At 53.5% G+C, this 27,017-nt stretch overlaps 12 protein-coding genes across 12 annotated transcripts; 7 read left to right on the top strand and 5 right to left on the bottom strand.

Moving 5' to 3' along the window:
• Positions 1-436: 436 nt before the first annotated feature.
• RHO25_012473 (uncharacterized protein) lies at positions 437-1,003 on the bottom strand (the record flags this gene model as incomplete). Its single annotated transcript, XM_023603780.1, has 1 exon — positions 437-1,003. The coding sequence occupies one exon, from the start codon at positions 1,001-1,003 to the stop codon at positions 437-439; it is 567 nt and encodes a 188-aa protein (XP_023450246.1).
• A 2,250-nt stretch (positions 1,004-3,253) lies between these two features.
• RHO25_012472 (uncharacterized protein) lies at positions 3,254-6,185 on the bottom strand (the record flags this gene model as incomplete). Its single annotated transcript, XM_023603779.2, has 2 exons — positions 3,254-5,950; positions 6,009-6,185. 2 exons carry the CDS (start codon positions 6,183-6,185, stop codon positions 3,254-3,256), a joined length of 2,874 nt encoding a protein of 957 aa, XP_023450243.1.
• Positions 6,186-6,792: 607 nt separating this feature from the next.
• PCB4 (putative proteasome subunit beta type-4) lies at positions 6,793-7,507 on the top strand (the record flags this gene model as incomplete). Its single annotated transcript, XM_065603552.1, is given in 3 exon segments — positions 6,793-6,830; positions 6,849-7,006; positions 7,056-7,507. The coding sequence occupies 3 exon segments, from the start codon at positions 6,793-6,795 to the stop codon at positions 7,505-7,507; spliced, it is 648 nt and encodes a 215-aa protein (XP_065459624.1).
• A 3,232-nt stretch (positions 7,508-10,739) lies between these two features.
• On the top strand, positions 10,740-13,238 carry RHO25_012470 (uncharacterized protein; the record flags this gene model as incomplete). Its single annotated transcript, XM_023603777.1, has 1 exon — positions 10,740-13,238. One exon carries the CDS (start codon positions 10,740-10,742, stop codon positions 13,236-13,238), a length of 2,499 nt encoding a protein of 832 aa, XP_023450241.1.
• A 201-nt stretch (positions 13,239-13,439) lies between these two features.
• RHO25_012469 (uncharacterized protein) lies at positions 13,440-14,921 on the top strand (the record flags this gene model as incomplete). Its single annotated transcript, XM_023603776.1, has 1 exon — positions 13,440-14,921. One exon carries the CDS (start codon positions 13,440-13,442, stop codon positions 14,919-14,921), a length of 1,482 nt encoding a protein of 493 aa, XP_023450242.1.
• Positions 14,922-15,018: 97 nt separating this feature from the next.
• Positions 15,019-15,678, bottom strand: RHO25_012468 (uncharacterized protein; the record flags this gene model as incomplete). Its single annotated transcript, XM_023603775.2, has 2 exons — positions 15,019-15,295; positions 15,344-15,678. The coding sequence occupies 2 exons, from the start codon at positions 15,676-15,678 to the stop codon at positions 15,019-15,021; spliced, it is 612 nt and encodes a 203-aa protein (XP_023450239.1).
• Positions 15,679-17,006: 1,328 nt separating this feature from the next.
• Positions 17,007-18,630, top strand: DED1_2 (DEAD-box ATP-dependent RNA helicase; the record flags this gene model as incomplete). The annotated part of the gene is made up of 2 exons (XM_023603774.2): positions 17,007-17,221; positions 17,277-18,630. 2 exons carry the CDS (start codon positions 17,007-17,009, stop codon positions 18,628-18,630), a joined length of 1,569 nt encoding a protein of 522 aa, XP_023450240.2.
• A 59-nt stretch (positions 18,631-18,689) lies between these two features.
• Positions 18,690-19,148, top strand: DED1_1 (DEAD-box ATP-dependent RNA helicase; the record flags this gene model as incomplete). The annotated part of the gene is made up of 1 exon (XM_065603551.1): positions 18,690-19,148. The coding sequence occupies one exon, from the start codon at positions 18,690-18,692 to the stop codon at positions 19,146-19,148; it is 459 nt and encodes a 152-aa protein (XP_065459623.1).
• Positions 19,149-21,016: 1,868 nt separating this feature from the next.
• Positions 21,017-22,333, bottom strand: RHO25_012465 (uncharacterized protein; the record flags this gene model as incomplete). Its single annotated transcript, XM_023603773.2, has 1 exon — positions 21,017-22,333. The coding sequence occupies one exon, from the start codon at positions 22,331-22,333 to the stop codon at positions 21,017-21,019; it is 1,317 nt and encodes a 438-aa protein (XP_023449920.1).
• Positions 22,334-23,576: 1,243 nt separating this feature from the next.
• RHO25_012464 (uncharacterized protein) lies at positions 23,577-24,564 on the top strand (the record flags this gene model as incomplete). Its single annotated transcript, XM_023603772.1, has 4 exons — positions 23,577-23,802; positions 23,853-23,981; positions 24,035-24,171; positions 24,235-24,564. The coding sequence occupies 4 exons, from the start codon at positions 23,577-23,579 to the stop codon at positions 24,562-24,564; spliced, it is 822 nt and encodes a 273-aa protein (XP_023449919.1).
• Positions 24,565-25,008: 444 nt separating this feature from the next.
• RHO25_012463 (uncharacterized protein) lies at positions 25,009-25,762 on the bottom strand (the record flags this gene model as incomplete). The annotated part of the gene is made up of 4 exons (XM_023603771.1): positions 25,009-25,353; positions 25,410-25,532; positions 25,585-25,640; positions 25,693-25,762. 4 exons carry the CDS (start codon positions 25,760-25,762, stop codon positions 25,009-25,011), a joined length of 594 nt encoding a protein of 197 aa, XP_023449918.1.
• A 776-nt stretch (positions 25,763-26,538) lies between these two features.
• RHO25_012462 (uncharacterized protein) lies at positions 26,539-27,008 on the top strand (the record flags this gene model as incomplete). The annotated part of the gene is made up of 2 exons (XM_023603769.2): positions 26,539-26,779; positions 26,842-27,008. The coding sequence occupies 2 exons, from the start codon at positions 26,539-26,541 to the stop codon at positions 27,006-27,008; spliced, it is 408 nt and encodes a 135-aa protein (XP_023449916.2).
• Between the last annotated feature and the right edge of the window lie 9 nt (positions 27,009-27,017).

The following is a 27,017-nucleotide window of genomic DNA, read 5'->3' as shown; positions in this document are numbered from 1 at the left end:
ACAACGCTTCTTCGAGCACCTTCCAGCGTACAGACAGTGGACCGATACGCTGGTCGGATGAATAAGCTCGATACTGCAGACGCGCATCGAATCGCCTCGTTACCCCGATGGAAGGCCCACGACGAGGAGAGAGGCGCTTGCGGGCTTCCAACGGCGGCGTAGGTGCGTTTAGGGAGTTGCATTGTCGAGTTTCGGACACTCTCCCGTTCGAAAGAAGCTCTACAGCATGGACGTGCTTTTTCTTTGCGATGTCTTTCTTCCAGAGGAGTAGCAGGTCGATGCCTGGAATACCTTCAACGCTTTCGAGGTCCCTTGAATCCCCAGGTAGCGTAAGCTGGAAATCGTTGGACAGACCGTATTGATGAGCGCATTGACGGAATTTTCCTGGGCTCTGCGGGTGCGAAGTGATTGTCCGTATGACCATCACCTTCATGTATCACTGGCTCATCTCGGCAGTCTGCCTTTCCATATGAGGTAGAATCGCCTCACCAGCAGCCTCGCTCTCCTCTCCAATGTCCTCTCCAGCGTCCATATCGCTGTTGTCGCTTGCCTTGTCGCTACTTTCCTCACTGATATCCTCTGCACTTTCGTCCAGGTCTTCGACCTCAGCCTCCTCCGCATCATCTTCAGCCAGATCGGTTTTGAGCACCAAGCCGGAGATAACCACAATTCCAGTCCGTTCAGCGTGCATCGTACCTAGCATCTCAAGCGCCTCATCATACTCAAACTCATACCGGCCAGCAGAGCGATCAGCGCGCAAACGCCTCACAAGTGCACTAATCCGCCACATCTCCCCATTAGGCGCCTCCGCATCCATAATGCGATGTACGGCCTCTCGGAAAGCATCTCTCCGCTGCTCCTGCAACCTCAACTCCTCTCTCTGATTCTCTCGGCCCTGCCTTGCAGCGTCCCGAGACTGGCTTAAGATCGCGTTGATTTCTGCTTTCGGGTCGGGCGGTCCCTGACACAATTTGTTGCGACAGATGGGGCATTGATCTGACATGGTGAACCATCGAGTCCCGCAGTCGTAGCAAAAGCAATGGCCGCAGAAGGTCATGATGGGGAACGCGATCGGCTCGTAACAGATTGGACATTCTTCCCGCACGCTCGCGGCGCGGGCGGCGGCTGCCTGAGGGGTTGTCAGGGAGGCCGTTCGGAACATTGTAGGGCAGTCGACCTGACGTGGTGAAGTTCGTTGGCAGCGGAATGAAGTAGACAGAAGTAATCCGAGGCTTGGTCTTCAATGATTCGAATCTCCGTGACACACTCTGTGACTTCTCTGATTTTAGCGCTTCTGGTGAACGGGAGGCAGATTCTCTCCGCAGAGTCCGCCGTCGTAATGTTCACAACTGTAGCGAGAGGAATGGGTTCTGCCCACTTCACTTGATCTCGGGCGATGATGGAAGCTTTTGCTGCGCGATATCGATGTTGAGTCGTTGTGGTCCGAGTTGCAGAGTTGCAGCTTAGGTAGCTACGGGATGGGAGGAAGCGGAAAGCTGCGGGTTTTAGTTTTGGGTTTTGTTTATATATGGTGCAGTCCCAACAGTTGGTCATTTTCTCGCCTCGCAGTACCACACTTTACCAAAAGCCAAATACAGGTTACGATCAGTCTACTTACAATGGTAGGGCCAGAACCATGAGCAATGATACTCGCACGGTGCGTGGCCCTTGGCTGTGCATGCTTCGAGCCCTAGCGGCGAGTAAGCTACAAAGCTGCGACCCCAATAGACCCGTGCTTGACATTGGAACCAGTCCCTAGCAGCATAGACTGCTTCTGCGAGATCGTCTTCGCACTGCCGGAAACTCTTCAGGTTCGTGTGGAAGGGTATCCCCATATGATTACTCCCAACTTGCCACCAAGAGTTTGCACATTGGTAACCTTCTATGGGATTTGCTTTGCCTTGACGTTAGTCGAGTTCAGAATATATTACGAGAGCTTACCTTTTGGATTCGCTTCTAGCATTGCCTTCATCTCGGCCATGCATTGTATAAGTTCTGTTGAGTTGGCACCAGTAGTCTCTGCCTTCCAGTGGTGCTTTTTCCAGGTTGCCGAAGTCTGCCTTGCTACTGCAGCAAGAGCAAAGAGTTTTGCCCACTTCATAATGTCTTGGACTTGAGCAATATCGAATTTGGCTGAGGTAATGCCGTGTTGTCGGCTCCGCCGAGATCGAGGTCGTAGGCTAAGCGCGTGGCTTCAAGTGATCCGAATTGCGTGAATTGCTGTTGAAGCTAGAGGTTGTGCGGAGAAAGAGGTAGCAGTACCTGTTGGCAGGTAAAATAAATACAGCAGCGCCAAGGGCATAAGGACAGGTAGACAGGTAGACAGCTAACCGCGGATTTGTCTTTGTCACCTTACGGCCTCGCGGTCTTTTACGTTGCAAAAGAGCTTGATCGGGCAATAGTACGCTTTTCGAGTAGTATCATTACTCATGCGTCCCAAAACGTGCCCTCTTAATCTTCCTTATATGTATCTTCGTCTAGCTGTCTATATCACTAAGCAATAGTTGCGACTGTGACTGCTAGCAGAGAATCATAGTCGATTCGAACCCATTGGCGCGTGCTAAGCCCCTGCTTTGATTCTCTCGCCAGCGGGCGGCGACCCCGTAGGTCTATACCTAGACATCCAGATTTCAGACCTATATTCGCAGGAACGAGGAAGTCTTCGCCTTGGAAGTCGAATTGACGTATCTGTTCTCGCTTTGCGGTCCCTGCACGACAATTCGACCAAGTCCTATCGTATTCTAAAGCGGGTCCGTCCGATGCCCAAGTCGAAGGAATCCAAAGTGCCGGCGACCTCTAGCTCGCGTCTTCATCTTTGGCTTCGGAATTATCGGCCGTAGCAGCAGACGACGCAGCCTTCGGTGGGCCTCCCGCCTTAGGAGGTGGGGGCGGTAGATTGATCGCCTTGGAAGTCGGAATGCCATCCAATTCCTTCCTGTTCTGTTTACCTTCAGCGAAGTAGTCCTCTAAACCTGATACGGGTGCATGCTGGGCTCGCGCATTTTTGGCCTTTCCGGCAGGGGGCGGCTTTGCAGGCCCCTCCAGCGCTGTCTACGTTAGAGGAAAGGGTGATTGGGCAATACAACATGGCCGACAATCCAATAGTACGCTTTCCGAGTGGTATCATTACTCATGCGTCCCAGTTCTCCAGGTCTAGCTTCTATTGTGAGAGCAATTGGGGTCAGGTGGTCGAACCGAACGTTGGATCCGCGCATTCCGACCGCACAGCCAACTATGTGCCTTTTGAATTGTATTACGCCCCGTTCAGCATTACATCATTCTCATCTCTGGGGCCTTTCATACCATTAGTGAGCTGCAGCTTCGCCGTGCTCACATCATCCATCTGTCCCAGTGCCCAGAGCAAGACGTATCGCTCCTCACTCGTTTTGTCCAGACGTTGGTAGTGTCTATCTGAATAGGCCTTGAGAGCATCGAGCACGTCCTTGACGCTTTCCTTACTCTTCACTTTGTCCTGGAGATTCGTCTCGGCCATGGCTCCCGCAAGAGCCTCGTCGTCGTCTGCAGCCGCAATTTGCTTGCGTCGCCGTTGCAGACCAATGATTTTCTCCTTTGGATATATCCTGAACAGCGCATATAGTACACGTTGCGCGACGTGATGTGTTCGACCATTTGCGTTCCAATCTCGCAATCGGCGGAGGAGGTTCCAGAGCTGACTCTCAGACAACGATGCGAGGACACCATCCACTTCGACACGCCCCGTAAGGCTTTTAACTTCTGTGGAAGGATTGTCGATGGCCGATCTGAAGACCTCGAGGAGTCTCTTTGGGTGATTGAGCTGCAACGAAAGAACAATTGCGTCTCGAAAATTGTTGGCTCGGATCGCGTTCTGTAGCTCCTGGTCCTGTTCGATCCGCTGCGTGGCCTGCGTCGTCGCCGCGAGGGCAGTCTGCGTTGTGGTATCGGCCCAGAAGGTCAGTGTGCTGTCCGCCGAGCCAGAGACTAACTCAAGCTGTGATGTGCTGTCACGTGCCTCCTCATCAGCTTCTTGAAGTTCGGCTTTCGCATCTGCCTCGCTGCGTGCTGGTTGCGGTCGGACTGCAAGCGCCCAAACACGATCGATATGATTGTCGAGAGTTGCAGCACATTCGCTACTTTGTGCATCCCAGACCTTGACGAGGCCGTCGCCAGCAGCGCTGGCCACTTGCACACCTCTGACGTCCTTCCCACTTTTGTTCGGCGGAGGAAGCCAGACGACTTTCAGCACACTGTTCGAGTGACCTTCAAATGTTCGCAGACAGCTGTAGTCTGTCAAGCTCCAGATCCGGACGGTTTTGTCACCGCTGCCAGTGACCACCATACCTTTGGAGGTGCTCGCACTCCCGCTTTCGTTCGTAGTCAAAGGAGGCATATCGGGAGGGGAGAATGCAACTGTCCACACACCACGCTTGTGGCCTCGCAACACTCCGATAGTCTCGCCGGTCTGCACATCCCATATCTTCACAGTCTTGTCTTGTGATGCGGATGCGAACAGAGGAGTGGTGTAGGAGTATGAAGCCTCAATCGCATTGATGTCTTTGTCATGCGCTTTCCTCGTGTATGCTGCCCTGGGACCTTTGCCGGGTTGCGTGCTGATATCCCAGCGCTTTATCGTCTTGTCCTGACTGCCAGTGATGAGAAATTTCGGCGGGTGCTCGAGCGGATTTTGGTACTCCTTCGATCCATGCGCTGGTGTACCATTGGGAAGCGCTACAGCTCCTATGCTCTCAGCATGCCCGGTGAACGTGGCATAGCACTCATAAGATTTGTTCTCGGGATCTAACCGCCACAGCTTTGCAGTGTTGTCCTTCGCTCCCGTGGCAAGCCAGCAGCCAGACCAATCGGTGTCGATGGTGATAATAATCTCAGAGTGACCACGGAGAAGAGCAACATCGGCGCCAAAGTAAGGTGAGCCACCACTTGACTTGTCTGTGTCCAGCGAGACAATACGGATGTCTTCTAAATTTGTCGCAAGAGCCAGAAGATTTCGATCCCGTCCAACATATGCAAGGTCGATGACTTCGTCGTGAGTCCCGCTGATCCGTCGGATTATGGGCAATGGCGGATGACGATTGGCGCTGGATGCACTCGCGAGCCCTTCCAATGATCGCAAGATCAAGGTCTGATCGTCGTGCACCGTGAGTAGGAATGGCAGATCTGGCGAACACTGCACATCGACTATTCTTTCGATCTCCGCGCCTTCCTCCTGCTCTTCTGTCACCTCTCGTCCATCGTCAGTGTTCCATATTCGAAGCCTCGCGGTCTCTCCTCCCGTGTAGACGAGGAGACCCGCCTCGAGAAACCCAGCAGCCTCGACGGTCTCTAAGACCGCAATCGTGCTAGCTTGTTGCCATGACCTTGAGTCCCAGAGTACGACTGTCTTGTCTCTGCTTCCGCTGAGCAGCAATCTCTGTTCGGGCGAGTAATCCAGGCTCCTCACGACGCTGACGTGACTCTCGAGTGTCGCGACTGCTTTTCGTTTGTGGAGGTCCCACACTCTGATGTTCCCATCGTCGCCTCCAGAAGCCAGCCTATACCCTGCTGTCGCGCCATCTCGTACTTCCTCCGCAACATCATTCTTCTGCTTGTTCTTTCTCTTCTTGCTCTTGGTCGTTGCCTCGCCTGCTTCGTTCGGATCGACTTGGAAGAAGTGCAATGCCGAGATGACTCCGCTGTGTCCGTGGAAAGTGTGTGTCGTATAGCCTGCGCGAATGTCCCACACTTTGATCTCGCCATCTGCGCCTCCCGTAGCAAGTAGGGAACTCGTACTGTCTGTTGCCACAACTACCACGGGCGTCTTGTGGGGTTTGAGTGTTCGCACGAGCTTCGCATCAAGTGTATCGTCCAGCTGTGATTCATGGAGGGAATATATGCGCATCGCAATCGATCGCGAGCACAGTATCAGGTGTGAGGCATCGGGAGTGAGTGTGATGGTGGTCAGAGGTTCGCCGTCCTGGTCACTTTGTGTCAACAGTCAGTCCGCGCCACTGAGTACTATGGAATATGCTTACGCCTTCTATGCGCGCCAAATGCGTGCCAGTACTCAAATCCGTGAGCAGAGCATCTTCGCCCAGTGTTGAGGCCAGAATGCGCCCATTCTGACTTAGCGAGACCGCGCCGCCGGTATAGATGGGCTGAATGACACGACTCGGCTCGAACGTAGTGCGCACTTCTGCTTTGTAGGCCATCTTGCCTGGTTTCGGGATCGAGTGCACCACAACGCAGATGCTGTCGAAGTTTCATGTGAAGCTGTACTTTTTTAAACCCTGTCCATCTAGCTTCCGTTTAGGGCTGCGGAGGCCCGGACCGAGAGAGACGCCAACACTCGCCTTGTGTCTTCGGCGTCGAGGCAGCTCTCCGATTGTTGACGGCTCACACAATCGCGTGGTCTCGGCTTAGACATGCACTGATTCGTTTCGTTTTGTCGGAATCTATCGATGCGGTCGCGAGCCTGTGCGAACAAGAAGAGTGTCACTAGCTTCCACCGGAAAGGAAAACAGGAACTGGAATGAACATTGCGTACTCCTCCGCCCAGAAAACTTGAGTGCCCGTCCGACCCTCGTATCTCTGCTTTGTATAGCGTAGCTGAGGCGCTCTGTCTCGACAAGCGACGTAATCGTGGATCAATTCCGCGAGAGAGATCACTGTAGGCTGGAAGCTTGTCAAGTTGTTAGGGCTCGGAAGCCGGCGCCGAGCTAAGCGAACCGCGTCAACTGCAGCTGCCTCTGGAGTAACTACTTCATAAACTCCATTGAACTGTTTCCCTCCCACAACACACACAACAACACCGCAATCATGTATGACCTTTCAGCCCTCCGATATGCCGCCTACATGTACTAATGTATATCCAGGGAGGTTCTGCTCGGCATCACCGGCAAGGACTTCACCATTATCGCCGCCTCGAAAGCGGCCATGCGAGGCGCAACCATTCTCAAAGCATCCGATGACAAGACGCGCTCGCTGAACAAGCACACACTCATGGCCTTCGTGGGAGAAGCCGGCGACACGAGTAAGTCCACGAACAGCCACTCACACGCGCTCATACTGACAACAAACAGTCCAGTTCGCCGAATACGTCCAAGCCAACGTCGCCCTCTACAGCATGCGCAACGGCACCGACCTCACCCCCAACGAGACCGCCTCCTTCGTCCGCTCAGAGCTCGCAAAGTCCCTGCGATCGCGCTCACCCTACACCGTGAATCTGCTGCTCGGCGGCTTCGACCATCACACCAATAAGCCCACGCTGCACTGGATCGACTACCTGGCGTCGTGCGCTCCTGTCCCATACGCCGCCCATGGCTACGCACAGTACTACTGCTTGTCAACATTAGACAAGCATCACCACCCAGACATCAGCTTCGAGCAGGGCATGAAGATCTTGAGAATGTGCACGGATGAGCTGAAGCGGCGGCTGCCTATCGACTTCAAGGGGGTGCTCGTGAAGGTGGTGGATAAGGATGGCGTGCGGGAACTAGATTACGACGATTCGCAGCAAGTGCTAGCACCATAGAAAGACGATTCCCGATGCGAATCTGTGGTGGTAGAACGCTGATGAGGAGCTCGCAGCCAGAAGCTGCTAGATACGAATACGAATGTATTATATGATGCCCATTCTCCGTTCTCATCGACGCGTCTCAGCCATCACAACGCGCTTTCCGCCCGAATCGACTCGTTTTCGATCGTGAGAGTCACCACACCGCGGCAGCAACATGCACCTACGTTACATATTGTCACCCATATGACCTACGGTGACTCTACAGAGATCAAACCAGCGCCGCCGCCACAACACGCTCTCTGTCCAAATCGACTCGTTTTCGATCGTGAGAGTCACCACACCGCGTCACCAACATGGACCTATGTTATGTATTGTCACCCAAAAAACCCACGGTGACTCTACAGAGATCAAACCAGCGCCGCCGCCAGGGGGCAAGACGCTGCTCCTCAAGGGCCGCCAGAGGCATCAAGAGTGAGGCGTTGCGACCTCAAGGAGAGGTTCTGCTGCTCTGCTGAACCTTGAGCTTCTCGAAATCTCAAGCTCTCCAAGCCATCGGATCTTACAAAGCCTCCAGACCTTTGAACCTCGTGCTGCTAGAGAAACCTCCAGCAGGAACGCTTTCTCCGAGCCCCGAAGCCCGTCAAAGCCAACGACTCTCAAGACGCACTGATATCTCGACCTCTGATCATCCCTGAGAGCGAGCGTTTCTCTACCACCACAAAGGCCGCAAGGCCGCCAAAGGTCAACCTCCTCAAAAGCGCAGGTCCTCACAATAATCAGAGACAAGCAGAGTTGCACAACTGTGTCCTCCAAACTCCAGATACAGCAGTACACTGCTAGCGATAATATGCATGAACATTTATCCGGTCTGTACAATTGCTGCCATATTTTCACATCTAGGCGTGCGAAAGAAATCCCAGCTCCTTACAAGGGGTTCGTTGCCTCCCGACTACAGTCAGATAACACTAGGACAACACACATTGTTACTATATCATCCTCCAAGTATCATTACCTGCCGCTTCGCTTGCAAATCAACAATCTCGCATTCATTACCTCCCAAAACGCCCCACGATTTAGCATAGAAAATGCGGTCACCGGCCCTATTCCTTGGGTGAGAACCTGTTCACCGGAGAAGAATTCTTTGGAGCCGTAGAGAGCATTCCAGACCCTTGAGGCCCGCGAAGGTAAGAATTGCGGCTTCAATATGGTTGAGGTTGGACGGTTTGTAGACGATACCTTGCTCGATTTAGGCGCCGAATTGGCAAGGTGTGCCACATACTCCTTCTCCGACTCTGCTTTAGCGAGAATGCTTCCCAAGGAGGATACTGCTATGCTTATCATCGTCTCCGCTCGCCTGGCCAGGGCCTGTTACATGATGTCGAAATGCACAGTTATGTTTGGTGAAATGCTGAAGCTTGAAGAGCTGCTTAATACAATCATCTGTCTCCGTGACTTAAGGCTTTGGAGCTTGTGATCTTCAAATCTCACTTATCTTTTAATTTCATAAAAGAACACGATGACTGATACACCATTGCTACATCGAATTTATTACTTCTTTCAATGCCACCAACCTGGAGTTCCAGTCGCTCTTAAATCTGTCAGGGACGAGGGATTTCTATGGAGGCTGCATTCTGCATCGTGATTTCGTTTCTTGAGAGACAGTCGCTCTTAGTGAGTGCAGCAGCCTAATGCTTGGATCGTCTTCATGTTGTGTAGCTCTGATAAGCTTGGGAGGTTGGATTGCCTTAGACGTCGAATTGCCCTTCGCATTCGTAATCATCGCCCATTCTAGCAGACGAAACAGCCTTCATTAGACCTCCTTCAAAAGGTGTGGAATCGAGGCGCCTTTTGCCCTTGGATGACGACTACCGTCCGTTTGCTCCCTCAACGGGAACCTCCAGCAGCCATCATCACCCTTACCTTACCCGTGGCCTGCAGGGTCGATTCGCCCGACTAGTCGTAATACTCCACCATGTGACTCTACCAAGCTTCGTTCACGGGCCCTTGGAAACGATCACGGAAAGCCTTCGACCAGAGTCACATTCCGTGCTTGGTGGTGCGCGTTCGAGGACTATGCTCATGCAGTCCGTGTATGCTCTACTGGGTGGCTGCGCCGCGAAAGCAGCACTGTATATTGCGGCAAAGCACGTCTGGACCGCTGGTGTCGGCGTAGCCTTCAAGAAGAGGTGCATGGAACGGACGAACAGCGTCTTCCCTTTATCGACCATCTCACCGCGTCCGTACCCAACGTCTGGTGTATCAGGCAAGACCTTCCAGCGCTCCCCTTGGCCTTCATAAATGTTTCAACGTCAATTGACCCGAGCCTTTAGTCGCGAGCTTGCGCCTCATTCGATACCAAATACGGTAACTTCCTCGCCTTGGGATTAGCTAAGGACTACGGTTGCAGGAATTATCAAGTACGCCTGCAGATGCTCGGATATGCTAGCACTTAGAGTTGTGTTGTGCCTGAAGACAAAGTCTTGTAGCGTGCTCTAGCATAGATCGACGCAATGGGCTGCGAGCGAGATTATGCTGCTGGCTAAAAGATGATCTGGATGAGTCGGAAGGGAGCGGGAAAGAGGAAAGGTATTAAGAACCTCTCTGCTGCGAAGCAGAGGCCGTAGCCAGATTAATGAATGAAGACATGCTCCGAACGCTTGCTGTCGATGAAGCTTTCAAGTAGGCCGAGACGCAGAGCCCGCTGTACTCCTTGAGGTGGGGTAGTAGGATAAGGATTTGTGGGAGGGAGAATTTGAAGGGTCAGCGGGTATATGGATCGTAGACTATTCGATCAATCGTCCGGCTGACACCTGCTCGCCATAAGGATTTTGATCCAGTGAAATGCGTCAAGCTGGACTGTCGTGAAAGATAGCATCCGACGCGAGCGAATTGCGGGTGTCCACTTCTCAGTTCAGGCATTCCTCGGGCCGTGTTTTGATGGACGTCGAATCGTCCCCAATGATCGCAGATTGGGCAAGGGAAGACAAGAGTACACGACGATGTTCCTCTAGACAATGCGCAATCGTGCAGTGTCGTTCGTCGTTCGCCAACGGAGTCCGGTCCGCCATCCGCGAAGCCTCAGGCCCCACCTGCCATGTTTCTGGAGAGGTTGCCAATTCAACTCCAACTCGCGCATACGGCTCAGCTATACATACAGCGCATTCCGCTCACCTGGACGACAATCCAGAGCTCTTCGTGATACAGAAAACGCTCACGTGCAGAGGATGCCAACTTCTGATCTACCAAGATGGCCGTAGATGCTCTCACGCCAGCCGTACTGGACTACATCGAACATGGCAATTTCCCGCAGGACGAGGACATAGCTTCGGCAGACTTGAGCTCCGACAAATTGGGACACATCGGTGCAGCGCTGCGCAAAGAGCAGGAAGAAGTTCAGAATGAAATACGTGGCCTGAGTCAATCTACGGCTGGCGACGTCGATACCTGGATAGCAAAAGCCAAAGAGCTTCAGGCGGATATTCTGCGTAGTCGCGAGACTGCACGACAAATTGTAGCGCAGCACGAGCAGACTAAGAGTTTTGCGACGAAGGTCAAGGAAGCTGGCCAATACTTCACGGAACTGCAACATGAGACGAACGTCTACAGCTCGATCGCTGCGAAACTGCAAGCAATAAAGCGGGTCAAAGTCTTGTTGGACTCTGTGCAAGATGCTCTGGTAAGCGGTGAAGTCGATGCGGGCTTGGCTCGTTTGCAAGAGGCGGAGGAAGAGGTTTCCGTCAATGATCTTGGTGAAGCTCGATCTGGCGTTGGACATATGCTCAGGAGAAGGATCGAGAGACTCAACGAGAATCTGAGAACAACTGTGCACGAGCGCTGGAGCGATGGTGTGTCAGTCAGCATCGAAGAGCGACGAGTGGTGATCAGCAACGGCCTGGGCTCAGTCATCAACGCCGCTCGAGGACTGGGCGTATTTGACGATCTCGTTGGGAAACTCGCGAAGGATGTTGAAAAAGCGGTCTTTCGTCCACGACTCGCGCCTGCCAGAGATGGACAGGTCTTCATCTTTGCCATTGATGGCACGCAGCTGACTTGCAACGGGAAAGGTGATGACACGAGCGTGGAAGCATTGTTCGAAGACCTGCAGTCATCATTCAACTTTCTTGCACAACATCTGGAGCAGGACATCGTTTCGCCGCTGGCAGAAATTATAGTGCCTCGAATCAATGTTCGTTTGGAAGAGGACTGGCTCGAAGCAGCCGTACCAGTCGACATTGAAGATCTACCAGGCTTCGAGACACTTCTCGAGAGGACATCAGGGTTTGCAGATCAGATCGACCAATTAGGCTGGCACGGTAGCAAGTCCTTGCGCGAATGGGTCCAGTCCGCGCCAAAGACATGGCTGACCAAACGGCGTGAAGCTATACTTGGTGACGTGCGCAACCTGGTGTTTTCCGGTCTTCGAGAACGAAAGACTGTGGAAAGGGTTGAGACGCAAACCATCAGCAAAGAGGATCACGCGGCGCTGGGGGGCGCGGATGGTGCGGACGACGAATGGGACGCGTGGGGCGAGCAAGAAGGGAGCGTCGGCTCGCCAACGACTGCAGCTCCGCCAAAGCAGGCTGATGACGAGGACATGAGTGCTTGGGACGAAGATGTCGACGTGCCCACGCAGCCTTCGAACGCGGGGGCGTCAGCCTCGCAGCCAGAAGATGAAGATATGAGCGCTTGGGACGAGCCCGACACTACTGCTCAGCCACCATCTGGTGAAGCCGGTGATGATGAAGGGGAAGCCTGGGGCTGGGATGGTGAGGATGAGCAACCTGCATCAGGCGCACCTCAAGCAAAAGCATCGACTGGGCCCAACGGAGTGAACACATCCTCAAAAGTGGCGGATCGCGAGATGACTCTGCGCGAAACATTCACAGTCACCGGCATACCTGACGGCACTCTTGAGTTGCTCAAGCAGATTATCAGCGATGCTCAATCCCTTGCAGGAAGTGAATCGCCTTTCGCTGCTGCTGCTGCCGGACTCTACAGCCTGCCTACTCTGGGGCTGGCGATATACCGTGCGACGGCACCTACAGCATATGCCAAAATAGACGTGGGAAACATGCTGATCTACAACGATGCCCTTCACCTCGCGGCTCAGCTTCGGGCTTGGCAAGCTGATCAACCACCTGCGTCACGACTTCGCGTGGATGGCGACGTAAAGTCTCTGGAGCAGTTCGCGAAAAGAGCTTATAGTTCCGAGATGGAGTCGCAGCGCACGATTCTGTCAGACCTGCTGGACGGAGCACAAGGTTTCAGTGCCTGCTCGGAGCAACCTGCTAAACAAGAGTGCGAAGACGCTGTCGAACAGGCAGTCCTCCGCTTACGAGATGTCCATCGATTGTGGTCACCGATCCTGTCTACCTCTGCTCTGTTGCAGAGTGTTGGCAGCCTCTTGTCATCGATCGCGCAGAAGATGATTCGTGAAATTGAAGACCTGCCGGACATTGGCGAGGCGGACTCCAAACAGCTCAAGATTTTGATCGACCAGGCCTCGACGGCCAAGGACTTGTTTGTGCAGAACGACCGCGACATGACTTTCGTCTATTGTCCAAATTGGCTGAAGTTCCAATACATGGCTGAGATCATGGAAAGCAGTCTTGCAGACATCAAGTACATGTGGAAGGAGAGCGAGTTGAGCATGGAGTACACTGCTGAGGAGGTCGTCGGTCTCATCGAGGCACTATTTGCCGAAAGCATACATCGTCGGCAGGCGATACAGGATATCAGAAGGTGAGCGGGTGGCCGTCAATAGTTGCACCCGCAATCTTGGCGGCGGATGCAGCAAGGGACCGATCCGCTTCACGCAGCCGTGGCGTTCGTATAGGTACGAAAGCATCCATTTTTCTACTCCTCAAACCTTCGTTGTCCTCGCATTCCCTCTTTCTATCAGTGCAGCTTGCTTCAGTGGTACACATAAGTCGCAACGATCGGAGCCATGGAGAAACTTACATCGACAGCGCCCAGCCCAGAATCCTTCGACTTTGTGATCATCGGTGCTGGCATCACAGGAATCAACGCAGCGTACAGAATAGAACAGCAGTTCCCAAACGAAACATATGTCATTCTGGACCGTCGAGGAGAAATTGGTGGAACATGGGCTTTCTTCAAGTATCCGGGCATTCGATCAGACTCGGATCTCTACACCATGGGTTTTGCTTGGCGGCCGTGGTCCAAGAGCAGCCCGATTGCAGATGGTCCCGGCATTGCCAAGTATGTCGATGAATCTGCAAAGGAGCGAGGTATCGACAAGCACATACGATATAACCACGATGTTCTCAGCATGGACTGGAGTTCGAAACGACAGCTCTGGAGTCTCGATGTCACCGTCAATGGCGAGAAGAAAGTCCTCCAAGCCCACTTCATCATCGGCGGCACAGGCTTCTTCGACTACAACAATCCCCGAGCAACGACGATTCCTGGATTAGAGAAGTTCAAAGGCGCCATCGCACACCCTCAATTCTGGCCCGAAGATCTAGACTACACGAACAAGAAAGTCGTCATCATTGGCAGCGGTGCAACCGCAATCACAATCCTCCCCATCGTCGCAAAAAAAGCCTCCCACACAACCATGCTCCAACGCAGCCCAACCTACATCATGAGCATGTCCATGCACAGCACCTTGGACACCTGGATCCGTCGCCTCTTCCCCGGCCATCTCGGCTACAGAATCATCGCCTGGCGCTTCACCATCCTCGCCTGGTTGTTCTTCTATTTCAGTCAATTCTTCCCCAACGCAGCGAGGAAAGCTTTGGAGAAAGCTACGACGAAGGAGTTACCTGATGGAATGAAATATGATCCGGATTTTAAGCCGAAGTATAAGGTTTGGGATCAGAGACTTTGTGTTTGTCCCGATGGGGATTTTTTTCGAGCGATGGATGATGGGAAGGCGAGAGTCGTGACTGGGAAAATTGAGGCTGTGGAAGAAGATGGCATCCTTTTGACCTCGGGAGAAAAACTCCAAGCAGACGTCATTGTCACAGCTACAGGCCTCAAACTTCAAATGCTCGGAGGCGCAGAAGTGAGGATTGATAAAGATCGCAAGATTGAGATTGGAGAACAATACATGTGGCGCGGCACAATGCTCCAGTCCGTCCCCAATTTGATGCTCGTAATCGGCTACTGGAATAATTCCTGGACATTAGGCAGCGATCTCGCTGTGAGAATCTTCTTGAAAAATGTAAAAGAGATGGAACGGCAGAGAGCGACCTCATTCGTTCCGACGTTGACGAAAGAGGAAGAAAGTAAATTGGAGACGAAGCCGCTGTGGAATATGTCGAGTACGTATTTACAGAATAAGACGTATCCGAAAGCGAGCTCGACAGCGCCGTGGACGGTGAAGGACAATTATATGAGGGATTGGTTCGTGATGATGTTTGGGGATTTGAGGAGGGGGTTGAGGTTTGAGAGAGGTACTTGAAGACTTTTGTAGATAGATAGCTACGTTAGAAGGATAGGAATCGAAAAATGCCTGAGATGTCATGATGTCTTGTTTGGCATGACGACTGTTGGACAGGTCATGACTGATACCCGTGCTGGGGCGCGGGCTGCTGACCAGAACTTCCTTTCAAATCTGCAGCCCAAGCAATGCTATCGAATTCGACATCGACTTTCTCGATCTTGAATTCTGCTGGGCCGTCGTCTCGAACCACGCTGAATAAAGTGAAACCTCTGATGGGCGCTGGGTTGTCTGTGTTGCCTTCAACGCTGTCGAATTGCCATTGCCAGATGATTTTCGAATTGCCGTCATCACAAGCAGCGAGAGCTGAGAGGGTATGGATGCCTTGTGGCGGCCTTTCATACGTCAATTCTGAACTTCAGAAGTGCCTCTCATAGACTTACAGTGCATGCGTTCCCCACACATTATTGATGTAGTCTTCTTTGCCCTTGGAGATCAGTCCATCTCCGTTCCCATTGACAGGTGTGCCTTTGGCCGAATTGATTGAAAATGAGTGCAGCTCGATATCGTCGCCGGCGAGAGCTTCGCCTGTTGCGTGCGCATCACCAAGGTCGGAACCGGCGCGACTGAGGAAGCCAATGTAGCGATCAACGAATTTCTCTGCTTCTTTTGGCTTGACGCATTTGGGCTTGTCGTCGGCTTCGTTGTCTGGGACGGGAGCTGGTAAGGCGAGAACGGAGCCGAAAAGGAACGCTGCGGCGAATGTTGAGGTCTTCATCTTTCCTGTTATCGTCAAAAATATTTGGTTTCACAAACGGACGGGAGGGCAAGAGCGTTGATCGAGCAAGAAGCTGGACTATAGCATTCTTGTATGTATTTCTACCTTGCCAATGCTCGTCATTTCGCTGCGAGAGCAGACTGGCTCTTCCCCGTCTTCACGGTGCACAACGGGAACAGAGACGATTAGAAGGAGCGTCTATTACATGGTCATCCTCTTCAAGAGCTCAGAAAGTCTCCGGTCGTGCTTGAAGAAGATGAACGCTCGTGGCGTGCACTGATTGCATGGCGGCTGGAACGAAGGCAAATTATAGCTTAGCCTTTGCGTTTGACAGGGGCGGAAAGTCATGGGAGGGTTGGCTTCTCCCAAACGGTGCTTCCACTGTGCTCGAGCTGCGTTCGACGACCCGGCCAGGCCGTGAACAGGAGGCTCGCTGTTGTTGGCTGACGTGCAGATCCACGGATGGCGCCGCGGAAAGTGGTGCATTTCTGCTCTGTACGAGTGTGACTCTTGCGCTTGGCGTAGTGGATGCATCAATTTTGTTGGCCTTTCCCTTGAGAAATAGCTCACGTCTCACCGCTCGCCAGACTGAGACGAGTTGAATAGAAGGGAAGTCAGAGACGATACCCGGCCGGCAGCTTTGTGTGGTCAACGCCTCAGCAGAGCCCTCTGGCAGAAAGTGAGCGTACAGCCTTCTGCAAGCCCGAAACGAACTGACTCGAAGCGTTTCTGGTGGGCACGTGACGGCGTTTGCCAGTCGGTGTGCAGTGTGCAGGGACATGTCGGAGCAGAGGCGCATCCTCCGTGGAGGTCATGACGAAGGCTGCATCGGAGCTGCGCTGGACGTCATCCTCGCCTCTGTGCACCGCGGGCCCCCCTCTTGCACTCGTCGCCGCCGCAGCGCCGTCGCGTCAGCAGCGGACGGCAGGATGGTCGTGCGTCTGTCTGTGTGTCTGCTCATATCAGCAAGTGCAGAGAAAGGAGTCGACGTGTCGCGAAAAGTCAAGAGGAAGGCGCGGGCTGGCTGGTAAAGCTCTCATTGGCTGGCGGACGGCACTAGCGGCGTTGCACTGGCTCAGCAAAAAGATTCCCTCGCTCTCTCCAGTCTTCGCACAAATTCATCTCTCACCTTGTGTGAACACCCACTCCATCACCCACGACTGCTTTTCCATACCACACCTCCTCTTTCTTTTGCTCTCTTCTTGCAGTCGTTTTCTGCGGGCGAGACACATAGATATCCCTACGCACCTCCACGAGAGCGATTCCACCGACCGAATTCGCTCACTCTGCAACCAACGGCGCGAAAATCATCATCAACACCACCCAGCATGGCGGACCAACTCAATATGAACGGCCTGTCCCTCAAGGACTCACAGCACGCGCCTCAGGGCGGTCCACCACAGCAGGACGGCTTCGGCGGACAAGAGCGCAGCGCCTACATCCCACCGCACCTCCGCGCCGCGGGACGTGGCCCACCGCCAGCTGCCGCTGGTCCAGGCGCCATGAACGGCAACGGTAACTACCCACCTCCAGGTGGCCAGAAGTAAGTCGATCTCAACATTTCCACACTTTCGCACTCGTACTGACACGCATCCCAGCGGCTATCCGGCTCCAGGCCAACGCCCACCTCAAGGCAACGGCAACACTTGGGGCGCTGCACAGACGTTCACCCCACGCACCGGCGGCAACAATTGGGACAACTCGCCCCAGCTCCCGAGCGGCTTCAACCGCAACGGATACAGCGGAGGAGGTGGCGCTGGCGGACACGGCGGCGGCGGCGGTGCCCACCGCGGAGCAGGAGATGGACAGTGGAGAGACGGCAAGCACGTCCCTGGACCTGCAAACCAGCGTCTCGAGCGCGAGCTGTTCGGTGTCCTGAACGACCCCACCAAGCAACAAACGGGTATCAACTTCGAGAAGTACGATGACATTCCTGTCGAGGCTTCTGGCCAGGGCGTGCCCGAGCCGGTGACCACCTTCACGAACCCACCACTCGACGACCACCTGCTCTCGAACATCGAGCTGTCTGGCTACAAGATTCCAACACCAGTGCAGAAATACTCCATCCCAATCGTCATGGGCGGCCGTGACTTGATGGCTTGTGCCCAGACTGGTTCCGGAAAGACTGGTGGTTTCCTCTTCCCCATTCTGTCCCAGGCCTTCCAGAATGGCCCCAGCGGCAACGTGCCATCACAGAGTGGCTTTGCTCGTCAACGCAAGGCTTACCCTACCTCGCTCATTCTCGCCCCGACTCGTGAGCTTGTCTCGCAAATCTACGACGAGTCCCGCAAGTTCGCCTACCGCTCGTGGGTTCGTCCTTGCGTGGTCTACGGTGGTGCCGACATTGGTTCTCAGCTCCGCCAGATCGAGCGTGGCTGCGACTTGCTTGTTGCCACTCCTGGTCGTCTCGTCGACCTGATCGAGAGAGGCCGAATCTCGCTTGCTAACATCAAGTACCTCGTTCTCGATGAGGCTGATCGCATGTTGGACATGGGTTTCGAGCCCCAAATTCGCCGCATTGTCGAGGGCGAGGACATGCCTCCAACCGACGGCCGCCAAACCCTCATGTTTTCGGCCACCTTCCCACGCGACATTCAGCTCCTCGCACGCGACTTCCTCCGAGAGTATATCTTCCTTTCGGTTGGACGTGTCGGCTCCACATCTGAGAACATTACTCAAAAGGTTGAGTATGTGGAGGACATTGACAAGCGTAGTGTGCTCCTCGACATCCTGCACACTCACGGTGCTGGATTGACCCTCATCTTCGTCGAGACCAAGCGCATGGCGGACTCTCTCTCCGACTACCTGATCAACCAAGGCTTCCCAGCTACCTCCATTCACGGTGACCGCACGCAGCGTGAGCGTGAGCGAGCTCTCGAGATGTTCCGCAGCGGTCGCTGCCCAATCCTCGTGGCCACTGCTGTTGCCGCACGTGGTAAGTACTCTCTGTGACTCTGATTATCGTTCCAGTTCCATGCTAACGACTCGCATGCCTCGATATCCCCAACGTGATGCACGTCGTGAACTACGACTTGCCCACCGACATTGACGACTATGTCCACCGTATTGGTCGTACTGGACGTGCCGGAAACACTGGTATTTCGACCGCCTTCTTCAACCGTGGCAACCGTGGAGTTGTTAGAGACCTCCTCGATCTCCTCAAGGAGGCCAACCAGGAGGTTCCTTCCTTCCTCGAGACCATCGCTCGTGAGGGCTCTGGCTTCGGCGGTGGTCGTGGCGGAGGCCGCTCTGGTGGTGGTCGTGGCCGCGGTTCTTCTGCCATGAAGGACGTCCGCACGTACGGCGGTGGCCAGCGTCCTGCCTACAGCGGAGGCATGATGGGCGGAGGTGGCGGCATGGGTGGCGGCTACGGAGGCGGTGGCGGCTACGGCGGTGGTGCTGGCTATGGTGGTGGCGGCGGCAGCTACGGCAACCCAGGCGGAGCCTCTGGATCCAACAGCTGGTGGTAGACGTTTCTACCCTCCGACGTTGGAACACCACACCCCACGACTGGACCCCATTTTCCGATTGGACTTTCTTACGTTTTCTGCTGCGTTCCGACTGCTTTTCGCCACGTCACGGGCGGATCTTCACGAGTGTGCCGACATGATACCCACCACAGCATGATAGACTGCGTTTTCTTCCTGGGCGTTGCTTGCATTGCAATGGCGCAGGGAGACGGCGCTCTGCAGTATCGTGGCCTGTCACCAGACATATACCCGGTCTTCCTCGCTCTCAGGCTTTGAGCGACGAGGATCCATCGTGTCACAACGGGCCACGGTACATTTACGACATCATCACACGACTTTGCCACGGCCTCTCATGGGCTGTGACACCTGATAGATCGGCTTGCGACGGCGTTAATACTTAGATGGTGCTCTTGCGCTTTGGCGTTGGTCTCTGGGAATGGGCGGAGTTTTCTACGACTTCCGGGCATTACAACGACACCACTAAAGCGGCATGGCATGTGACTTTTTCACGACATTCGGCGTTTTCTCCAAAAACTTCACGAGCGGCTTTGCATGGACTAGGAGGGATTGATACTACCCGCTTGACTGACCCGTCCTCCCACAGAGGGACGGGGGAGTCTTGGGTGGCAAAAAGAGCCTCCGAATGCTTGAACGGCTCGTGCGACTACTGCTTTCAGATGATACCTCGATAGAACTGGCATGAAGCTCTATGGCTCAAAGGAAATTGGGCAAGGATAGAGCACACAAAAGGTGTGAAAAAGGTGCATCTGGGAGTGGCGACTGGCATATCAGCGCCGTCAGATGGATGGGAAAAGTGCACGTGCTGCGCTGTTAGATACCAACCAAAAAAGAATTGTGCTATGAATTTCACAGTACTTTGCACACACTTGTCTTCCACATACATTCTCTTTACTTCGTCTCTGTCCTTGTAGGTGCTGACGGCCTTGCGGAATTTCGTCAAGCAAAGTCACTCATTGGTAGCGGGATCCAAATTTGAGGCAACAACTTTCGATCATGGAAATATAACATCAGTCTCCGGCTGCCACTGTGATTGACAGCTGCGTGCCCTCTGCCAGACGTCGTTGCAATCACAGCGGGCTTTGACTTTGGGGAGAATTGGTGCAGTGAGATTTGACTGTCCAATCACACTCAAGCTGCGCTAACGCATGTACAATTGGTGAATGTTCTCAAAACATTCCCAGAATGTTGTGGCAAAGGACGAGGACGAGGAGATGGGAATTTGTTGGTGGTAAGGCAGGAATGGAAAGGTATGTATATTGTGGAGTCGACTGAAGAATCGTTGAGAGGCCGCGCTAAGGTATGTGTGACTTATCAAATGTTCTGGGAATGTTCTGGGAGAGAGGAGGGGTGGCACCAATGATTTATTGGTTGTTGGTGGTTGGCGGTGATGTGGTGGATGAAGGGAGAGGGGAGAGGGGAGGGGTGACTGATTGTAGGGAAGGCGCGCTAAGGTGTGTGCGTCGGTAAATGTTTTGGGGAAGGTGTGAGAATTGTTTCGTGCTTGTTTTTGGATAAGCGGGAGAGAAATGAGATGCGAGTAAGTAGGTGCATTGCTCTTTTCTCTTGGGATCATATTAGTGCGGCTGTACAAAGAAGGGAGAGAGAGAGAAGTTTGTCTAGAACATTTGCTTTCATTGACTTCATCGTAGTGTCTATGCCTTGCTCGATCTGAACTCGGCCATATCTAGCATCTTTCGGCCACATCTTGTGTAGACACATACATCGATGTGCAACCAAAAAAAGGGACAGTAGCAGCAGCGCTGTCGAAGTACTTCCTTCCTACTGCCAGAACCCCAGTACCGACGCCATGCTTCAAGAAAACCTCAAACTCGATGGAGAAACGAGCGCTACTCGACCTCGATGGCTTGCGGCTCTCGGCGTTCATTACGCTCGCCCCTGTTGGGTCTGTATCCTCTCCTCTCGCCGTTGTTGTTTGTATTCTGCAACTCCGCTTCCTTCTCCTTGACGAACTCTTCCTTTTGTTGCCGGATGACAGCCAGGACGTTCTGCAGGCTGTTTCGCCAGACGTCTAGTCGGGCTGCGACTTCTCTCCATTGGCTGTCGCCAAAGACGCGGTATGTGCTGCGGTGGATGAGGAATTCTTGCTTTTGCTGGGAGAGTTTGCCCTCAACGAGCCCTGAGCGGATGCTGTCGATTACCCAGGATTCGACGTCTTCTGAGGGGATTTGAAGGGCTTTGGCGATTTGTGCGTAGGGAAGGGTGCGGGATTGGTGGGCTGCTGCGGAGAGGGAGGCGAGTGTGAGGAGGCGCATTTTCTTGTCGAGAATGTCCTCGTTTATGTTCTGCTCTTGGAGGAAAGAACCGTTGCCCTCCTTGAAGTCTTGGAGGTCGTCGAAGTTCTCGGTGCTGAACAGTTCGAGCAGCTCGAAAAGTGTCTCGTCGGACTTTCGGAGCGCCTGGATACTGTCCAGTGCGGTCAGGTCCTGGAAGTCGAAGTGCTTCTCCTTCTGCAGCGCAAGCTTAAGCGCGCGTACTGACAGCTCCCGAGCCTCTGGCGTCGCGGCATCTGTCTGGATTGTGTTCAGGCCCTTCAGCAGGTAGTGGTATGCCTCCTCGGTCTCTTTTGCGGTCGTCGCAGCGTCTGCGATGGCCAAGTACAATTTCCGCGCCTCAGGCGCCTCCAATTCCCATTCCTCCACCCAGCTGTCCACATTCTTCAACTGCGGTGCGAGAGTGTCGAAGTTGCCCGTGTTCTTGATCACGCTGATGATGGCCAAGAGAACGTGGAACCTCGTCTCGTCATCCGGCTGGACTTGGTTGAAGAGTGTGCTCAATATCCCGAGGGCAATACCGCCGCCGTTTTGAGGTGATGAAGTCAACGGCTGTGACAGATACTGGCAGATGCGGTTGAGGTATGGATCTGGGTCTTCGGCGTGCGACACGAGGTGGATGAGCAGATTGTATGCCGCCTGCAGTTCTCTCTCAGGTGCGCCGTTGAGAATCGAGGAGGCCGTCACGATCTTCTTGAGCACGGCATCGCGATCCGTCTTGCTCTCTGGCTTTTCCGGGTTGGCGAGGAGAGGAGTGATTTCTGTGACTGTGGTGCCGTCGTCGCCCTTTGCGTTGTCCAGGTATGTCGCGAGCTCGAGCGCGAGCTCCTCGAATGCGCCCTCGACGAGGCTGAGCTTGGGGAAGCCCGGCATCGTGTCTATCTGTCTCGCGATGAGGAGGATGTGCGGATTGGGTGTCGTCGTACGTTTGTCGCCTGGACCGTCGCTGTCGTGTCTCGCTGGTGGGGCTCACGCGAATTTCAGCCAAGACTTCGTCCCAGCAGTTTATATTTGCGCCTTCTTCACATGAACGCCACTTCGTCCCGACGTCAGCACTTCCTCCCTCTAAACACACACATATCACCACACATCACCCACATCAATTTCTCTCCCGATTTAGAATGGGCTTGCGGACGCCTGGATTCATCTCCCAGCAATCCCCGATCGTGTAGCGCTCAGAAATCCCACTGCCTCAACAAGTATACCATGGACCTGCCGAGAGACGTGCCACTGTACAGCACACTCTGATACCCGATCAATGCTACCAAACCCTCCCGATCGTGAGAGGTATGGTGAAACGCGGATGCGCGTCCTCTGAGGCGTCACACGTACAAGGACGGTCAGCCCTCCCTCCTCCAGCGAATCCTCGCCGCGTCTCAAAAACGTCCGCCATCTTGCTTCCCTCTTTCGATAATGGGATCCGCAGCGTGGCCTTGTGCACGAATCTTCAAGGCCGTCGTTGTGTGCATGAAATGGATCGTCATGGCCATTTCAACCAAATGCTACCTTCCTCATCTGCTCTCTTGGCCGCTTCGTGAGCTCGCGAAAGTAGCAGATCTGTCAAAGTTGCAGATCGTCAACGCAGCGATAGCTCAGTCTTTCAAGCTAGGGCCCGTGTTCATTGCATGTGAGGTTCCGTCATTAAAGTCCAAGAAACATTGTAGTGCTGTGAGAAGGCCATGTGCGCATCAGCTAGGTTTCAAGCTACATGGCGCTATGCACAAGTGATCTTGGCACATCTCTAGCCTTCGCTTATTGCGCCTCGCCATAGGCCAACATGAAGAGCTCTCTGACCTTCAACTAGTGCACTTCATTGCATATTACTGTCCGTGAGATCTGCGCTCCTTCACGAGCATCTGCAGAAATTCGCGCACTTGCAACAGCTGCAAGACTTGTGCCTCGCTTGAGTAGCACGCTGCGCTGATCAGGGCGATGACCTGCGGGCGAGAGAAGCAGTTGCCAGCCTGAGCAGGGATCTCTCAATGCCCTGGGACGATCAGCCTCTGTTAAGCCTCCCTCAGTGAGGTCGGCGAGGGTTGCTCTTGCTCCTTTCTCTTGCCTGCCGCGAGCAATTTTCTGGTCAGCAAACGCACTGCACCACAGGCACGCCAGAGCGATGTCTTCTCAAGCATATCAACAACTACCTATCGTCGAAGAGAAGGGATCTTGGGAAGTCTCAGATTCCCAACACTGGCCTTCACGGGTCACGGCCTCAAATACAATTTCCGCTACGACATGCCTGATACTATGTCTGCTCTCCTCAGCTGTGTCAATGGTGGCTGGCTACTTCCTCGCCTCGCGGATACAGGACTCAGAATGCTTTCGAAGACATAGCGTATACTGTATGTTGCGCGTCCACCAATATCGTTCAACAAGTCCTGACATGTCACAGCTCCCGCGATCTCCTCGATCGATACCTCATACCACAACGTCCTCTTCAATGGCACGATCTCGGAGGACTCGCCTTACAGAGGAGAACCACATCCTTCCATCGACGCAGCGTGGCATGATTTGATGAATTGTAAGAACGGATACTTGTAGCTTGCAAAGGCACATGCTAACACTTCTGGACAGTCAACCTAACATACATCACCGGCGACGAGCTCGCGCAAATACCCGGCCATCTCGACTCGATCCGCATGCCACCAGAAGCCGGCATCCCAGACTCATACGTCGGCTCTCTAGAAGTCTTCCACCAGCTACATTGCGTGGTAAGCCCCTTCTCCATCTCTACCTGCCCCCAACTACCCATTCCCTAACACCTCAAATCGCAGAACATGCTCCGTAAAACCAACATCTGGAACTACGACTACTACAATTCCACCGGACACTTCTCCGATCCTCTCGACCTACAAAAAGAACACTTTGGGCACTGCATCGACATGCTACGACAAGTCCTCATGTGCAACGCAGATGTCGGCATTGTGACATTCAGATATGTGGAAGATAACCCACGACCTTATCCCAATTTCAACAATTGGCACTCGTGTCGGAATTGGGATAGCATCATGGAATTCGCGGATAGTAGGAGAGTCGGAAAAGACTGGGATCGAAACTATCTGCATAGACAAGAGGATGAGAAGGTGTGGAGTGTGCCGCCTTAGGTTATTACTTTTGATGAAGTTGATTGGAATGCATACTTTGAGTCTCTAATTTCACAGCCCCCAAAGTTGTCACGATCTCAAACGGCATTGAGAGCGTTCACAAATTCCACTTGTGCTCGAATTGCAACATTCTGCAATTCGGGTCGTTTCAAATCAAAATCCCCCGACGACAGAGCTTCGTAAAGCTCGCAATGTGATCTACACGACGATCCGCAAGCTTCAAGCGAAGCTGCATTGCATGCGCAGCATGTGGCTAAGGCACGGACCGCTTTCAGGTGATTGGAGCTTCTTCACGTTTTGTGAGTGCAGTGCAGTGCAGTGTATCAAAGACACTGTCGTAAAGTCGTGTTCATCAATGGTATGTACATTCTTGTTTGCACTATGATGTCTCGTCGCCCCCAAGTTTCACCAAACATGCTTTTCCACCGAATCATCGAACGTCGTCTAGTTGTTGAGAGTCGTCACGCCGCTCTCGCGGCCTTCACGACCGTAGTCAGCATATGTGAGGCCGACTTCGTAGGGAACTTCTGGGGCGTGCTGGCGCTTCTCGACCTTGGTAGCACCCTCGCGACCGTAGTCAGCATAGGTCAAGCCGACTTCGTAGGGGACTTCGTCTTGGAATTGGCGCTTTTCGGCCTTTGCGGCACCCTCTCTTCCGTAGTCAGCGTATGTGAGGCCGACTTCATATGGGACCTCTTCCTGGAACTGGCGCTTCTCGGCCTTGGCAGCGCTCTCGCGACCATAATCTCCGTATGTGAGGCCGACTTCGTATGGGACTTCTGGGGAGAGCTGGAGATGATTGTTAGTAGGATATAAGTGGGTGGATTGCAATTGATGAAGTTTACCTGACGCTTATCAGCCTTTGCAGCGCCTTCGCGGCCGTAGTCTGCGTAGGTCAAGCCGACTTCATATGGGACCTCGTCCTGGAACTGGCGCTTCTCAGCCTTCGCAGCACTCTCTCGTCCGTACTAGACCCGGTCAGTTGGAGGCGCGAAGATGTCTTTCGGGGAGGGAGATTACATCGCCGTATGTCAAGCCGACCTCGTACGGCACCTCTGGCGCAACCTGACGCTTCTCTGATTGCGCTGTCAGTCTTGAAGCTATGTCTTGGAGCTCAGCGTGACATACCATTGATGGGGGCAGCAAATGCATTGCCAGCCACAAGGGCGGCGACGAGAGCGGATGTAACGAGCTGCATGGTTGCTTGCTTGGACAATTGTTTTGGAGTTTGGCAGATTTTGAGCTCTACCACATGGGAGCAAGGGCTTCATATATCGTCACCAACGGCGGTTCTTCAGACTCATGGAGAGTCTGCTACTTGCTGCTGCATGAGTCGAAGCGAGCCTCATCGCTCCAATCCTCTTCGGGCAGCACTGAGCGAGAAGAGGCGAGCAGCGATGGTCGATCGTTGTAACGTCAGGTCTTGGAATTGATTGTTCTCAGCAATTGATGTGATGCTACGTTGTCGATGTTGGCTTGGCTCCTTCTTCATTCTGTGCTGATCTACCTGTCCAGCGAGCATCCTCGGAGTTCCGAAGTCGTCGGGTATCGCTTGGAGCAAACTGGTGCGAATGCAAGTCGCAGATCTTGTCATGAAGCTGTTGGCGTGCTCGAAGGAAGTCCAGCAACCATTTGATATGTAGCATAGACGTATGGGAACGTAGCCAATCAAAAGGGCGATCCTTGAGCATGTGCGAAAATGAAGCTAGCGCGAAGTTAGCGAGCCTTATGCAGAGCCTAGCATAGCTTGAACTCACGCAGCTGTGGGTCTATACTAGAGCGATGTGTGCTTCTTGCGACCCTGCATGAGCTCGCTAGAACTGCAGATCTCGAGTTGGACGATCTTTTGGAGCTGTGCAACTGTTCCGCAGTATGCCTTCTGTGGTCCTGATCTCCAGCGTTCAAATTTTTCTGTCCATCTGCGAAAGACACGCTCCTACGCAGCAGAGCTTCCGAAAGGCACTATCGTCCACTATGAGCACAAGAACTTCCAGCGACGCTTCGGAGAGCACACTTCAAGGGCAGCAGAGTGAAGAGAAGGTGCCGTTCATTGACCAAGAATGGAGACCGACAGCATTGCCCTCCAGAGAACGACCGAGTTTGCTCAGAAGAATAGTACCATATCTTGCACTCGCAACAGCGAACCTTGTCTTCTTGCTTCTCATATCGAAGTTGCTGGAACAGCGCTACATTCACGGGCCAAACATTGTATACAGTAAGAGTCCTTCGTTGGGAGCTTGATGGAGCATAGGCTGATCATGGTGTTCTGCGTTACAGCTCCAGCTCGCGAAGCCATCGAGTACGAAGATAAGTACTTCGTTCTCCAAGATGGCTGGGACAAGAAGTATTTTCCGATGGAACATTATGATGGCCTGCGAACAGCATGGAAGGATCTACTCATCCGTAAGCAGAACTTACTTTTCGCACCTCAAGTAATGTGTTGACTGTTGCGG

The sequence above is a fragment of the Cercospora beticola genome, chromosome 9 (assembly GCF_033473495.1).
Source record: "Cercospora beticola chromosome 9, complete sequence".
NCBI classification, from domain to species: Eukaryota; Fungi; Ascomycota; class Dothideomycetes; order Mycosphaerellales; family Mycosphaerellaceae; genus Cercospora; species Cercospora beticola.
Note: the sequence above shows the minus strand (reverse complement) of the source record. Positions and strands in the feature narration are given on the sequence as shown.